At 42.9% G+C, this 16,234-nt stretch overlaps 1 protein-coding gene across 1 annotated transcript; it reads right to left on the reverse strand.

Annotated features, from left to right (window-relative positions):
- Window positions 1-1,482: 1,482 nt before the first annotated feature.
- On the reverse strand, window positions 1,483-15,999 carry LOC133460834 (C-type lectin domain family 4 member A-like). The gene is made up of 8 exons (XM_061741597.1): window positions 15,899-15,999; window positions 12,947-13,110; window positions 12,742-12,840; window positions 6,750-6,839; window positions 5,977-6,060; window positions 5,588-5,727; window positions 5,249-5,367; window positions 1,483-1,639 (listed from the first exon to the last, which is right to left on the reverse strand). Exons 1-8 carry the CDS (start codon window positions 15,997-15,999, stop codon window positions 1,483-1,485), a joined length of 954 nt encoding a protein of 317 aa, XP_061597581.1.
- Between the last annotated feature and the right edge of the window lie 235 nt (window positions 16,000-16,234).

Here is a 16,234-nt window from a genome sequence, read left to right on the forward strand (position 1 = left end):
ACAAAGTAATTATGGCCTAACACACTAATACAATAAATGCCCAGGGTGCCACACATGTCTGTGTGTTTATACATTTAATCCTGAAGCATTTTGAAATTTGTATCAAATGAAAAGTGCATTGTAAATAAAATGTATTGTTATCATTATCCTCTTCAAATGCTCTCATCCAATCTTGCTTGTTCATGGATGTCAGGTAACCTAGCAACCACCCTACAGACAGACTGACAACCTGTAAAAAGGCCTAAACTGTGATGGTCTTGTGTGAAGAGAGGACAAGGCCAGTCGATGTTCGTTTGGGGACCACAAAACTCGTGAAGATGCATAAACTTGTACAATTGAGTTAGAATAAGCAGTGCAGATTAATAACATGTGGCACTGCTTGATTCCACCTGTCTGTATTAATGTCTGTTGGATACCTGCTGTTGGATACCTGCAGACATCCAGCCTGCAGTCCCCCCTCTGACCACCTCAGTGTCTGCTGTCTAAATCTGTTTATAAAGTCAACCCCGTACAACTGTGGTGTCTCTGTCTCTCCTCTTTCTGTTTTTCATTCTCTCTGTCTGAAGTTTGACATTTTACTGAACTTGAGAAACTGCAGTTTAGCTTCAACCCAGAAGTTGGAATGTTGGTATTTGGATCCAACCTGGAAAGTCTGAATGATCTGTTTCTAACATCCTGGTACCAGACACTGCAGGACTCCCTCAGATGGTTCTGTTCAGATCCTGACTGGTTGGAGGTGTTTTAGGACCACGAGGAGCTGCTCCATAACCCAGAAACTGAACGAGTGGCTGTGATGTTCTGGCTGATCAGTTTCAGTTTCAACCTCAGAAACTTTCTAAGAAACTGAAAAAATAAAATAGATAACACAATGAAGTTGAAGACAAGGTCTTTATTTACAAATCATTGAACATTATAAACATTATATAAACTTGATGTCAAACTGTCAAAAAACACGTTAATAAAAGATTCAGGTCTGTTTTTGAAAAATAGAGTTTGCTCATCCTCATGTTCTTGTATTATGGTATCTTTAATTTAAACACTTTCATGTTAAAAACAACTAAATTGTAACTTCAGACTTTGTGTCCGAAACATTTAATCCGAAACGTTTAATCCAACAGCTGTTGTCAAGTTTCCTTGTTTATTGATGGTTTTTCCTCTGTTACTGAAATACACTTTGCCTTTTGTTTGTGAAAATGAAGCAGGAGGACAAATGTTTATATAAATGTCGCAGAATAAAGACAATTATTTTAACTGACAACTCTTCATTCATCACATATCAAATTAAAACACAAGTAAACAAATTGAAGAAAAGCTGCATTTATATTTATTTACAATAATTATATTTTACTCCAGCAAAGTTATCCTGTAGTTCTGATGACAGTTTCACTACCCTGTACACATGATGAAGTTCAAAATAACCACATTTATACATGACACATGAAACACAATAAATGAAAGTGACCAAATGTTATCTGAAGTTAATCAGGATTCAACAAAGAAATCTTGTATTTTCTTCTCACAGATCCAGTTATTAGTGGAAGTGTGAAGTGAATGTGTCAATTTTCCTTCATTAGTACAACACAGTGCAGCATATTCACGTTTGTTATACTGATGTTGAGACCATCCTGCAGCCCAGAACCTGTGAAGTATTAAAACAACAGTTTCAGCTGAGATGAAAATCAAGATTATTTTCATTTTCTGATAAAACTGACACCTTCTGTAATTCTTTTACACAATGTTCACTTTTTAATGATCACAAGGAACTTTTGGTCTGATTCCAGATGTTGGATGAGGTCTTCATTAAATACTCCAACATGGTATCCATTCATTTATTCAAGTGAAAGCAGCTCAGTCTGCACATCTTCCACAAATCTCTTCTCTCCTGCATAGGCGCCGGAAGTGGGGGTGCGGCAGGGGCTGCAGCACCCCCTGGAAAAATTGAAATGACAATAAAAGATTATAAATATATAAATATTTGTGGTTGCTGTTTCTGTTCCACAACATTGTAAGCCACATTTGAGATGAAGGCTGAATATAGGGGTAATTTTAATTAAAAAAAATGAAAAGTAGCCAGTCACACCCCCCTGGACCGCTCAGGTGATCAGAACCGCAAATGTTGTTTTTAAACATCTGCATTTTTGTCCGCCAATTACAAATGCACAGCCAGCAGCGCTCCTTTCAAAACACAACACAAAGCTCCAAGTCAAGACCAAGATGGATATACGTTCATTTTTTAAACCAAAAGAGAAACAGACACAAAACATTGCCGAAGCTGCTGCCAATGTGACAGTGAGTGGGAGGAGAGCGACTGCACCTGCAGCCACCGCGTCAGCGACCCCCCCAGTGTCTAACACTGGCTCACCTGATGGTCCAGCCGGCCATATGAGCAGCGATGACCCGGGAGGAGGAGGAGATTGCACTGCCGGTAATATTGGTCAAATTAGGCTCAAATCATTGTTATGCAACTGTTTTGGGTGAAAAAAAACTCCTCCGTATAGGCTATATAGCTTCACCAAATATTTTCTGTCACCCGCCGCCTATGTGACTATGATAATATAGTCATGTTCCTTTTTTACTGTAGATCAGTGCTTCTCAAAGTGTGGGGTGCGCCCCACTGGTGGGGAACGGAGACATGTCAGGTGGGGCGCGACAAACGGGAGGAAATTTTCTATTTCATGCCTATTTTACTATAAATGCTATTGACAATAAAGATAATTGACTAAACAAAACATACACACAAACATAGCAATAATTAATAGCTTAACCGTATTTTCGCGACCATGCCGTGTGGAAAACCCTCAGTTTTGTGTGTCATTTCTGGATTTAAAACACACATGGCGCTTGAACAAAAAGGCGCCGCCTACACACAGGGAGCGCCGCCTTACAACCACACACACACACACACACACAAGCATACAAGTGTGGTATTTAAAAATAGAGCGGGAGCAAAACTTAGTTTGATTGTGTTTTATTTAAGTTATTACATTAATCAAACCCATCGAAATCTCCATCCTCCGTTTCTGCATTCATTCGAGCCTGATCAATGAGACCGGGAGAACTGATCAGCTGCGACGGGCAGAGCCCGCAGCTCTCTGGCCGCGCTGATAGCCGAGTCATGCTGTACGGCCCCTCGGAAATGATGCCGGCTTTTGCAAAAGCCCGAACAACAGTCCAACCCAGCAGACACGCCAGCCCACGCATCTATTCTTTAACAATCCTTCAACAGTAAACGACGGAGCCCGCCGCCTGAGCGGCAGCCGACGCATCGGCTCCCGCTCGGGCGGTGGTTCCTCCGGTCTTCGGGCCCGTCTCTGCGGCGCAGTTGCCCCGGGAGCAGCGTCTCCTTCTCGGTAGTCGCTCCGTCCGCTCCAGGCGCCCCGCCACGGAGCCTACGCCGTACACTCTGCGTCCGTGCGGTACATTTAAAAATAAAAATAAAAACGTTTATATCCGCCTAATAGTCCTAAAAATACGGTAAAAAGCATTAGGGGACCGGAGAAAAATGTACCCTGGAACTCTAAGTGCAAAAACAACGATTGACGTTGGACTGTTAATTGCAGCGGGACAATATTTGCAGCATCGGACAGAAAGCTTTAAACATCAATCTTCCCTTTGCCACTTCATATCTCTGCGAGAAGCTTTTCAGCTGTTGCTTCTCTAAAAACTAAGTACAGATCCCAGCTCAACATTGAGCATGATTTGAGAGTGGCAGTTTCCAGCCTGCAACCCCGTTTTGAAAGGATGTTCAGTACAAAACAGGCAACACTGCAGCCACCAGTAATGTAGGGAAAGTTCACTTGTTTATGTTTTTGCAAATTAAGTTATGATAGCACAACTGCACTTTTATTTTCTCTTTTTGAATTTTGTGTTATTTGTTGTTTTTGATTTTGATTCAGTATCAAATATGACTGATATACTTGGTGCTAGTAATTTCAATACATTTAAAATAATTTGAAGTAATTTGTCAAGATTTTTGTTTGGAGGAAAGTGGGGCTTGAAAATCCCCACTTGTTCAAAGTGGGGAATGACGAAAAAAGTTTGAGAACCACTGCTGTAGATGGTTGGTTCGCTATGTTTTGGTAAAGCTTGTGCGCACTGTCAGCTGTTCTTCATGCAGGGGAGGGGCAAGTGATTTCTTAAAGGTATTGTGACATGAAAAACACATTTTTCTTGATTTTTTGTGTTTTGTTGGGTGTTTTGACATCAATTACACCCAAAAAACAACGAACTTTTAACATTCAGTGTATTGTGTGCTTTCTGGGATTTTTCCGCATAACTGTGCAAAAACGGCGCATCTGGTTTGGTGGCGGGTCGTTACGTATAGACCCGCTAAATCACCGCCCCCTCCACCCAGCTCCCTGCCTCCTCTCCTCTCCAGCGCACCATAAAGGCTGATTTATGGTTCCGCGTTACACCGACGTAGAGCCTACGGCGCAGAGTTACGCGGCGACGCGCACCATACGCTGAACCCTACGGCGTAGGCTCTGCGTCGATTTAACGCGGAACCATAAATCAGGCTTAAGACGGAGCTGGTTAGAGCCTCTTTTGTTCTCGTCACCGGAGGAAAACTGCTAAGAAGACCCGCGGCCACTGACTGGACTTAAGATAAGGGAACACAGCTGCTTGCATGCCTTTATTTTTATGATTGTTTGCTGTGGACTGCTTCTCCCTGCTGCTTTTCCGTTCCCGGCTTAACTCTGACGCCGCTGTGAGCGTATGGGTGGGCTGGAGGAGGTTTGGAGGAGGAGCGGCGCAATGATTGACAGGAAAGGGGGAAATGGAAGCGTTTTTCACGGCGCAAAAAAACACTGTCATAAAAAGCCAGGAATGGAGTACTAGAGTGAAGTTTTTCTTGTTACACTCTTTTCGACACATTTGAGGGATGTTGGCGAAGACTTTTAATAGTTTTAAAAGCATGTTAAAAATGATGTCAAAATACCTTTAAGGGAGAACCCCCGCACCCCGCACCCCCTGGCAAAAACGTCTTCCTGCGCGCCTGCTCTCCTGCTGATCACAAACTAAATACACTATTTAAAAACTGTTGAGAACGAAGATTTGAAGTCTCTTTCATCAGACTTCTCATTGAGTTTTTATGAAAGAAACAATAAATTATTCACGCAGCTGTTCATTCAAATAAATGTGTAACAGAAATAACGATGATACAGATTTTAACATGTTCTTCTGTTTTACCTGTTAACAATTTGAAAACAATGACTTTGATGAAATTGTAAGAGAAACACTTTCTTACGTTGTTGTCAGTGGTGATCCGTCCACCCATTTCCATTCAAATTTTTGTTTACTTGGTGACCATTCAGCTTTCAGACCAATCCAGGAGGTTTCTTTCGTGTCCAGTTGTCCCACAAAATCCTAAATGACGAGACAAAAGTAGTTTCTACCGTCATGAATCTGATATCTGTCTCAGTATCCTGATGATTGTGTATGAAAACAATTTAAATTATTTAAAAACACATTTCTAACTGAAATCCATCAGGATGGAGACAGAAGCAGCACACAGACTGACAGCAGGTGGACAACACAAGTAACAGAAAACTGCATTAACATCAAATACACTGATACAAACACCCACCTGCTCCTCTTTGCTGTTTATGATCACCAGATCAGCTCCTCTTTTCTCACACTCCCTCCTGCTCTCAGACCAAGTTTTACTCTTTGTGAATTTTCTGTAAAAACTGGATCCAAATCTTCTCCATCCTTCATGACACTCTCCTTCATATCAGATATCAGACAGAGAAGTGTTTTAGAAAGATTTAGCATCACATTTATGAGTGTTCTTTCAATATCGATATCTCCTTCAGGTGTTACTTTTACCTTTCAGGTTATTTGTATAAACATTTTAGCTCTAGCTTTCTGTCTTATCTATTTTTAATTAAGTTACACTAATAGAAATAAGAAGTTACTGTATAGGGGCTAACGCTGAAGTTCAAGTTTATTTATTTGGTCATAAATCTTTCTTACCATCAAGTTCAATTTTGAGCTGATTATAAGTGTAGATCAGTTGGTCGTGTTCCTTCTGCAGCTGGTCTTTGTCCAAAGTGATACCTGGTATAACAGTATAAGTATAACATCAAAACATATTGTGAAATACACAAACTAAATACACTATGGATAACATGTGTTGTGGTTGAGGAGCAGGTGGTAGAGAGACTGGATGGTGGAAGGCTGGTAAAACATAAATAAATTAACAAGAACTGGTCAAACAGACATTCTGTTGAAAAAAATGAGTAGATTATACAAAACAAAAATTGACACAAACTTTTATTCATTACTGAAGTACAGATAGTTGACAGATAAACATCTAAAACCGGAAGAGAAGTGGAGTCCTTAGGACCTGGATTCAAGAAAACTGATCTACTGTATGAAGGAGAAAAATGAAATAAAAGGAAAAAGCGTCATGTTGTTGCATATATTGACCGCTAGATGGCAGCGTTGTAACTGAATACACTCAGTTTCAGTCTCCTGGACATGTGCTCGCCCCACATGTGCACGTGTGACCGCGAAGACATTCAGAAATTAAGAGAGGAAACAACTGAACTTATTTCTTTCTTACTATCACTCACTTTCAGATCTTTTTTTTATCATATCATTTCTCAAGTGTTTTCATCGTGTGGGAAACAAAAATATCACATTTAAATGTATCATTCAGTCCGTTTTCTGACTCTTTTTTTCTGCTGTCACTGTGTCTCTTTTGCTGTGGAAACTTTTTTTGGTCGTTTTAAAAGTTTTCTTACCAGAAAGATTGTTGAGCAGCTGATTGTAGGTGTTGTTCAGTTGGTTGTGTTTGGTCTTCAGCTGGTTGACTTCCAAGGTGACTACAAGAACTGTAACACACAATCACTTTGCTTTAAATCAACAGATATCATTTACTTTAAGGATGTTGATAATGCTCTGCTGTTACAAATTGTAGTTATATGTTTTTTTTTCAAGAGGCAGTGCGTGAAATTTTCTTACGGATTATTTTCATATATATATATATATATATATATATATATATATATATATATATATATATATATATATATATATATATATATATACATACATATAGTGTTGTCTGTGAGAATTTCCACTTTAGCTGTCTCTCAAGGCCAATTGGTTATGAATAGAATAGAATAGAATACTTTATTGTCAATGTACCTGGGTACAGTGAGATTGAAAGCAGCATCACCTCTCCAGTGCAAGACAAATAAGAAACAATAGTGCAAAGAATAAGAAATATAAGAATATAAGAAATATAAATAATATAAAAATATAAAAAAGGTTAAGGTGCATTTGAATAGTGAAGACCTGAGATCCTATTTACAGATAATAGCATATAGTTACACATGTGGTGGAATATTGCACAGATAGTCCTGAAAAAAGTATTGAACGGTAAAAACAGTAATTGCACATGAAGGCATTCACATTTTGTTCAGGGCGGTTATGGCTTTAGGGAAAAAGCTGTTTTTTAGTCTGTTAGTTTTGGACCTGATGACTCTGTAGCATCTTCCTGAAGGCAGCAGGTCAAACAGGTCAGAGCCAGGGTGGGAGCTTTCTTTAATGATGTTAGTGGCTCTGCTGAGGCAGCAGGAGGTGTAAATGTCCGTCGGGGGGGGGGTGTTACATCCCTGTAAATTTGCTATTTTTATTTACTATTTTTGTTTATTTATTATTTATGAGTATCTGCTACTGGGGTGCAGAGGTTTGGTTGGGCGAGTGTGTTTACTGTTGGAGGTGGCCTTTACTAAATCACCTGTCAGCTCAGGTCCACTGGTGTGGGAGGAGCTGGAGCTGCTGCAGGTGTGCTGATGGAGAGCGACCTCTACCGGGAGCCACCAGAGGAAACTTCTCCCCAACAAAACTGCTGCTGGAGCAGTGCTCTTTGGCAGTCGTCTCACACCACCTCATGTGTGAAGACGTGCTGTCCGTTCTGTCTGATGTTGTGAGAGCTTTGGGGCCAAATGTTTGGTTTCCCTCAGCCATTCTGCCCAAGCAGTTTGTGGCCCTGCTAAATCTTGTTGATTGAATAACTTGTGAAAATAATGGAAAACAGTAAGGTAAATATTAGATAGCGTTGAGCGATGAGTTGTATGTAAAAGCCTACTTTGATGAGGATTGGTTTAGAGTAGTTAGTATAGTTAATATTATTGTAATTTTGTTTTGGGTAAAGGTTAGGTTTAGTTAGTGGATTTATTATTTTAAAGTTAGGGTCCAGTTCTTTATGCTTATTTCTTTGGTTTACGTTGGAGTTATTTTCTTTATATAAACTTTAGTTCTTGGGTTTAAATTGTAAACTGTTTTCCATGCTGTTGCACTTCAACTTGAACAAAAGAACCATTTGGTCAAAATAAAAACATATCTTTACTCGCAAAACCTGCCTTTCATTTGCGTATTCTGTGATCCCTAGTAGCAGAGTACGTAATAGGGGGGGGGCAGCAGCCGATGATCCTCTGCGCTGCTTTCACCACCCTCTGGAGCCTTTCTGTGTCCGCAGCAGTGCAGCTTCCACACCATATTGCAATACAGTACGTCAGCAGGCTCTGGATGGATGAGCGGTAGAAGGTCAGCAGCAGGTTGGAGTCCAGCTTGTATCTCCTGAGGACACTCAGAAAGTGCAGCCACTGCTGAGCCTTTTTTGTGATGGTGGTGACGTTCTCAGACCAGGAGATGAGGAGGCCAAGAGACCGGAAGGTGTGGACCATTTCCACTCTCTCGCCATTGATGTAGATGAGGGCTGGGTCGGTGTTCTGTTTCCTGAATTTGACAATGATCTCCTTGGTTTTTCCGGTGTTCAGAGTGAGGTTGGTCTCTGAGCACCAGGTTGTCAACTTCAGGACCTCCTGTCTGTAAGCTGCCTCGTCCCCCTTTGAGATGAGTCCGACCACCGTCGTGTCATCAGAAAACTTCACTATGAGGTTTTTGTTATGGATCAGACTGCAGTCGTTGGTGTAGAGGCTGTACAGGAGGGGGCTCAGCACACAGCCCTGTGGAGAGCCGGTGCTCAGCATGCGGGTGGAGGACAGGTGGGGGCCAAGTCTCACAGTCTGGGGTCGGTTGGTGAGAGTTTTTAATCCAGGCACATGTGAGAAGGGGTAGGCTGATGGTGGTCAGTTTTGTGATGAGGATGTCTGGGATTATAGAGTTGAATGCAGAGCTGTAGTCCACGAAGAGCATCCGGACGTAGCTCTGCTGTTGCTCCAAGTGGGTCAGAGCAGAGTGTAGAGCTACGGCGATGGCGTCCTCAGTGGATCTATTAGCCCGATAGGCGAACTGGAATGGGTCAAAGTCCGGGGGGAGGTGGTTCTTTATGTGATGAAGAACTAGTCTCTCGAGGCACTTGGTGATCACCGGGGTGAGGGCCACTGGGCGGTAATCATTCAGGCTGGTGGCGGGAGACTTTTTCGGCACCGGGATTATGGTAGCTGCTTTCTGGCAGGACGGGACGACTGCCTGGGCCAGGGAGGTGTTGAAGATCCTGGTGAAGATGGGGGTGAGCTGGTGGAACTCCGTCTGGGCCGGCAGCTTTCTTGGTGTTCACTGTCAGGAGCAGCCGTCTGACATCATGCTCCTGTACAGTGGAGTGGAGTGATGGAGGATCCTGGTGGGGGGGTGGGCGGGGCTGGGGCAGGTGAGTGCTGCTGTGGTGTCTCAAAGCGAGCAAAGAAGCCATTCAGCTCCTCTGCCAGTGGCGCACTCAGGTCTGCGGTTGACACATCACTGCCTCTGAAGTTAGTGATGTGTTGTAGACCCCGCCACACCTCCCGGGAGTTGTTACTGGACAGATGGGACTTTATTCTCATCCTGTGGTCCGCTTTGGCTTTCTTTATTCCTTTGGACAGGTCAGCTCGAGTAGCTCTGTACAAAGCTGTGTCACCTGACCTGAAGGCAGCGTTGCGGGCCCTGAGGAGTGAGCGGACCTGGTTAGTCATCCAGGGTTTCTGGTTCGGAAAAACCCGGATGGTTTTGTCTATAGTCACATTTCCAATGCAGAACTTGACGTAGTCCAGTACCGTGTCTGTGAAAGTCCAGCTCCTGATGTTCAAATAAGTCCCACTCTGTCCGGTCGAAGCAGTCCTGGAGTTCTGGAAGTGCATGGTTAGGCCAGGTTGTGACTGTCCTTGTAGTGGGCCTGGCTCTGCGTCTGAGGAGAGTGTATGCTGGGGCCAGCAGGAGGGAAAGATGGTCTGATTGTCCGAGATGGGGGAGGGGTGTGGTTCTGTAAGCACGTTTAATGTTGGTATAGACGTGATCCAGAGTGTTCTCTCCCCTGGTGGGGCATTTAACATGTTGGTAAAAATTTGGCAGCACAGTCTTTAGATTGGCCTTGTTAAAGTCTCCTGCAATAATGTGAACACCATCTGGGTGAGCCCGCTGATGTTCGTTAATGGTGTTCAACAGGAGAGAGGCCGTTATAGAGGAAGGATCAGATGTATTGTGGTTTGTCTGACTCTGATTGTTATTTTAAGATCAGCAGCTCGATGTACGTCCCCCAGACAAGCGGTACTGCGGATGCCGCTTGGATGCAGGCAGGAAGGATGGTTTAGTTATAAGTGTCACACTCTGAATTGTTGTGGTGAGTGAGTTCACTGACCTCCCTGTCACACCACCTCATCACCTATCTAGTCCCAGCTGCAGCTCCTCACTGCTCATCAGCCAGAGACCATTTAAGCTGCACTGAGGCCTCGCTTGTGACCTGGTTGTCTTTGCAGCATGCACTACTTTCCAGCACTAATTTGCAGATTGATGGCTTGGTTTGGATTGCAGGTTTCGCCCAGATCATGTCTTCTTGCCTTTGCCCCGACCTTCTGCCCGCCCACAACAAGTCTGTCGTCTGCTCTCTCTGGATGTAGTTTGCCCTGCTGATCAACCCTCTGCCCGTCCATGACAATCCTTCTGCCTTGTCCCTCTGGATTTTGGTTTGCCCCACTGATGGTCTGCATCACATCTTGGGCAGCAAATGATCCTGAGCTTAAGCATCGGATCAACGTATATGAACTAGATATAACGAGGTTCAACTCTGCACAGCATGGGCTCTGAAATCAATCATATCTCTCTGTAGTTACCCAGGAAAAATGCATTTATGACCCCTCGACTTGGAGCATGTACATTTGTGATTTCCCCAGAAGATAAGACCATAACTTTCCTGCTCATTCAGATTGGGGAACAGGCTCTGACTGTCATCCGTCCTGGAAGGTACTAATTGAGACTTCAATACTTGTGTGTATTTCTTTTTAGGACACTCGTTCATTTTTATTTATTTATTTATTATTTAAAAACAAGACTCTGGGTCTTAAGGCATAACTGCACACACTGATGTTGATGTAAAACTTACATGCTTTCCTTTTTCCTTCTAATCTCTACAAAATACATTACAATGATCCTCATCCGTCTTTTCTTATACAGATACACTCAGTACATCATATGCAGTGCATTAGCACTACAATCAAAATATGGGGGTTCAGTGTTTGCCCAGGGATGCTTTGATATGTGGAGGGTCTGGGGATCAAATCCTCACCAGAGTGGAGGATGCTGACTCCACTTGATTATCAGTATCAGTAACAGTTCTTATGGTTAATTTGTTGTTGTTTTTCTTTTTGTCTAGAAAGATAATAATCTGATCTGTAACAATGTGGTTGACAAAAAGCAACATCCATTCCAAAGAAGGTGGATTCTGTGTAAAATTAAAAAGAAATTATTTCCAAATCTCATAGTTTTGCCAATAAAACTTAAACACTGTATCAGCCTTTGAATATAGCCTTTTCGTTCAAAATAGTTAATTTTGAATCTGATGGCAGTAACACATTTAAAAGGTGTTACAGAGGAAACAAAAGGCTGGAAATGTTATTGGTACAAACCAAACACTGGTGGAAAATTTAACTAAGTTAACTGACAGCAGGTCAGTGACAAGACTGTATAGACGGTATAAAATAAGAATTTCAGCAGCAGAGCCTCTTAGATGCAAAGCTGGGCAGACCCCCTCACCAATATGTGACAAACTGTGTTAAAGTATTGGGAATAATGTCAAGAAAATGTTCCTTAATGTTGACATTTTACACAACGTCCCAACTTGTTTGGGATTGGGGATGTAGTTCCTCCGTTAGGATTTCTGAACTACTTGGACACATTTCAGCCTCAGTAGCAAAGCCTTCAGCAGCTAGATGACATTTACTGAAAAGTAATCAAATGTTCCTTCAAATTAAACTAGTATTTTAGTACTTCATAAAAAACCTCCAACATCAACGAGGAAAAGAGAGCATGGCAGAAAAATCCCATAAATGAGGAGGGATCCGTTTGAACAAGAATACATGGTTGACATCTTATCTGTCTCAGAGCGGTACAACAACTCTACTTAGAAACAATTCATCTAGATCATATGAATCTACTAGTTCTTGTTCTGCAGGTGTATGTTGTTATTTTACTGTTCAGGAACAATACTTATAAATGGTCCAAGACTAATGACAGATAACATGTACTGCAATGAAAACAATGATCTAACATGTAACTCTTAAAGCATTTGTCCACAGAACTGTCCAACATGTTGTAAGTAGAAAAACCCCAGTAGTTCTTGGGTTGGCTTACTCAGTAAGCCTTACTGTCAAACAACCGTCTCTGTTTGTATTTAGATAAAAACTCAGTAAGGTTTTATGAAAGTACGTCATCAGTACTTCAGAGATAAACAGCAGTTTCTCTACTTTGTGACCAAAATGCATCATGTAGTTTTTGAAGTGAAGCATTTTATCTTACCGTATATGAACAGGATGACGACCACGACTAAAACCACCGTGCACAACACTCCTCGACACAGTGTTTTCTGGAGAGCACGATGCTTCTGAGTCTGTCGTCCTGCAGAACCAGAGTTCATAAACTTTGCAGCCACACATGAATGTATAATACCTGAACATAATTATCTCTAAAGCTGAACTTTATTAACTCCATGTAATTTACTTACCTTCTTCCTGTGACTGGAAAACAGTAAGATTATTCCCAACATCATGAACGGTCGCATAGATGTCCACCTCCATCTCCTCCCATCCTGCTCCGTTTTCTTGCTCATTTCTGTTGTATCTCACCTTTTTTGATAAATCTGGTTTAGCATAAATATCTGAGGACATCCTGAGAGGACAGAAACAGCTGGACAGGTGCTTTACTTGACTAACTGTGGATCTGCTGTTGAAGTGCTGATCTTCTCTTGTACAATATTCAATGTGACATCCGTGCTGGTTCAGCTGCTGGTGCTTCTTGTTCAGCCTTCTATGTGGTTTCATAACACTTTGGAGGAAGTACTGCCTTTAAAAATACAAACCTGCTAAAATGTTTCCATTTCCTAGTAGGAAACCCTTGACCTGGAGGGCTGCTCTACTTTAGAGGTTTTTTCAAAACCATTCTCAGCAACATGTTTGACTTCAAAGGATGACACTAACACCTACACTGCAGAATGACCATCCTGTACACAAAATTAGGTTCTTAATGGTTTTTGTAGCCAACTCATGCTACCCGGGGTCAACCGACAGGAAAAGAGGACATGGGGTTTCGTGGAGGAATTCTTTGATTTTTATTTTGTCAATTAAGACACAGACGTGTATCAGAACACTCGGCCGCTCTGTGTCATCCCTTTGAGCCCCTTTGCCGGTGTGCAGCCGCTCTTTAAATACGCAGGCAGTGTGAAGAGATTGATTGGGCACAGGTGTGCCCAACCAGCTGAACCTGTCCCGCGCCACCTGTGTGCTGCTCCCCTGCAGACCACGCCCAATCCTCCACCCTGCCACAGTTTTGTTATCTTATAACTGTGTAGAGACTGAAAGTGTTTTAACCATTATTTTAACAAAGACAGACAGACCACACCACTAGGGTCGGTACCACAGCCAGTCCCACCAACAACTGTGTTGTTGAACTTAGAGAGAAAGATCTTCTTCTCTGTTCTGGCGAGGAGGTTGACCAACTTCCCTTGGAAAAAGGATATACTGACACCAGCTGCCAGAAGCTGGAATCCCAGGCTTCCCTGGATGCACAGATAACTCTTCATTGATTTGGGACCAGATCCAGAATGCCAAAAGATGTAGAGCACGACTTAGTAGTGTGGTGAGGCCTAGCCAATGCATATGGCTCAGTACCACACAGGTTGATAAAATAACTCTCAATTTGAAATCTATGTCCCAGGTTGGATGCAGAACATCATCCCCAGATACTTAATGAGACTGGGAATTAAAAAGGGGGAGTAAAATGCTCTGTAATGTTAGTAAAAAGTAGTGCCTCACACCAAAGTAAGGAGCAAACACAGAGCAGAAGCTTCAGGGGTTTTTAAGAGCTCAAAATACCAGTGTGAAAAATGGTGTGAGATGATAAAGTACTGTAATTGTAACTGGTAAAACCTCCACACTGACTGTACATCGCACCTTTTTGACCTTCTCTAAATGTTACAAACTGCTTCACTATGGTCCTCATTCATCCTTCTACAGTCACATGGAGTTTCTCATAAAATGTTCTTTTGATGCATCTTGTTAAATTGTGTTGTTTGTCTTGAAAGATTAAAGTCTGATGATAAACATGTGACCTGCTGCAATGCGGTTAAGATAAGATAAGATAACATAACATATACACACACACACACACACACACACACACACACACACACACACACACACACACACACACACACACCCCCACACACACACACACACACACACACACACATACACACACACACACACACACACACGCATGCGGGGAAGGGGGTAAAAAGGTAAAAAAGTAAAAAGATATATATAATTACAAAATATGGACAGTATATACACAATGTACACAATGCAGTGGAGATAAAAAATATAAGATAAAAAAATAGTGCAAAGGAAGAAAAACAGTGCAAAAAAGCAGGTAAAATGAGTGTGAGGTAGACAGATATTGCATGGATATTGCACATATGATTATTGCACATATGGTTATTGCACATGTTATTATTGTCCATTAGCTACTGAGAGCAGGCCTGATTATACAGTCTGATGGCAGCGGGGAGGAAGGACCTGCGATGCCTCTCAGTGGTGCATCGTGGGTGACGAAGCCGGTCACTGATGGAGCTCTCCAGGCTCTGACAGTCTCATGAAGGGGGTGGGAGACATTGTCCATGATGGATGACAGTTTAGCCTCCATCCTCCTCCTCTCCCCCAACACCTCCACAGGAAGGAGACTGCAGCCCAGGACAGAGCTAGTACTACTACTACTACAGTACAGGACAGAGCTAGTACTACTACTACAGTACAGGACAGAGCTAGTACTACTACTACAGTACAGGACAGAGCTAGTACTACTACTACAGTACAGGACAGAGCTAGTACTACTACTACAGTACATGACACAGCTAGTACTACTACTACAGTACAGGACAGAGCTAGTACTACTACTACAGCCCAGGACAGAGCTAGTACTACTACTACAGTACATGACACAGCTAGTACTACTACTACAGTACATGACACAGCTAGTACTACTACTACAGCCCAGGACAGAGCTAGTACTACTACTACAGTACATGACACAGCTAGTACTACTACTACAGCCCAGGACAGAGCTAGTACTACTACTACAGTACAGGACAGAGCTAGTACTACTACTACAGCCCAGGACAGAGCTAGTACTACTACTACAGCCCAGGACAGAGCTAGTACTACTACTACAGTACAGGACAGAGCTAGTACTACTACTACAGCCCAGGACAGAGCCGGCTTTCTTCACCACCTTGTCCAGTCTCTTCCTCTCCGCTGCAGTGATGCTGCCGCTCCAGCAGACCACACCATAAAAGATGGCCGACGCCACCACAGAGTCATAGAAGGTCCTCAGGAGGCCGTCCCTCACTCCAAAGGACCTCAGTCTGCGCAGCAGGTGGAGTCTGCTTTGGCCTTTCTTGTACAGAGCCTGGGTGTTTATAGTCCAGTCCAGTTTATTGTTCAGGTGAACACCCAGGTACCTGTAAGAGTCCACAATCTCTATGTCCGTTCCCTGGATGTTCATCGGCGAGGGGGGGACTTTGCGCCAGCGGAAGTCCGCTATCAGCTCCTTTGTTTTTCCAGAGTTAATCTAGAGGCGGTTCCGCTGGCACCAGTCGGAGGAGTTGTCCGAGAACTTCTGGAGGTGGCAGGTTGATGTGTGGTGGGTGAAGTCAGCTGTGTAGATGGTGAAGAGGAGGGGGGCCAGGACGGTCCCCTGTGGAGCTCCGGTGCTGCAGACCACCGTGTCAGACACACGG

This window comes from Cololabis saira, chromosome 15, assembly GCF_033807715.1.
Source record: "Cololabis saira isolate AMF1-May2022 chromosome 15, fColSai1.1, whole genome shotgun sequence".
Taxonomy (NCBI): Eukaryota; Metazoa; Chordata; class Actinopteri; order Beloniformes; family Belonidae; genus Cololabis; species Cololabis saira.

Bases quoted from the DNA above. Each gene is read 5' to 3' on its own strand.
- LOC133460834 (XM_061741597.1), bottom strand. From the start codon at position 15,999: ATGAACATCCAGGGAACGGACATAGAGATTGTGGACTCTTACAGGTAC. The intron at 6,061-6,749 runs GTAAGAAAACTT...CTGTTATACCAG, and splicing joins GCTGCTCAACAATCTTTCTG to GTATCACTTTGGACAAAGAC. The intron at 1,640-5,248 runs GTAAGAAAGTGT...AATACTTCACAG, and splicing joins GGATCACCACTGACAACAAC to GTTCTGGGCTGCAGGATGGT.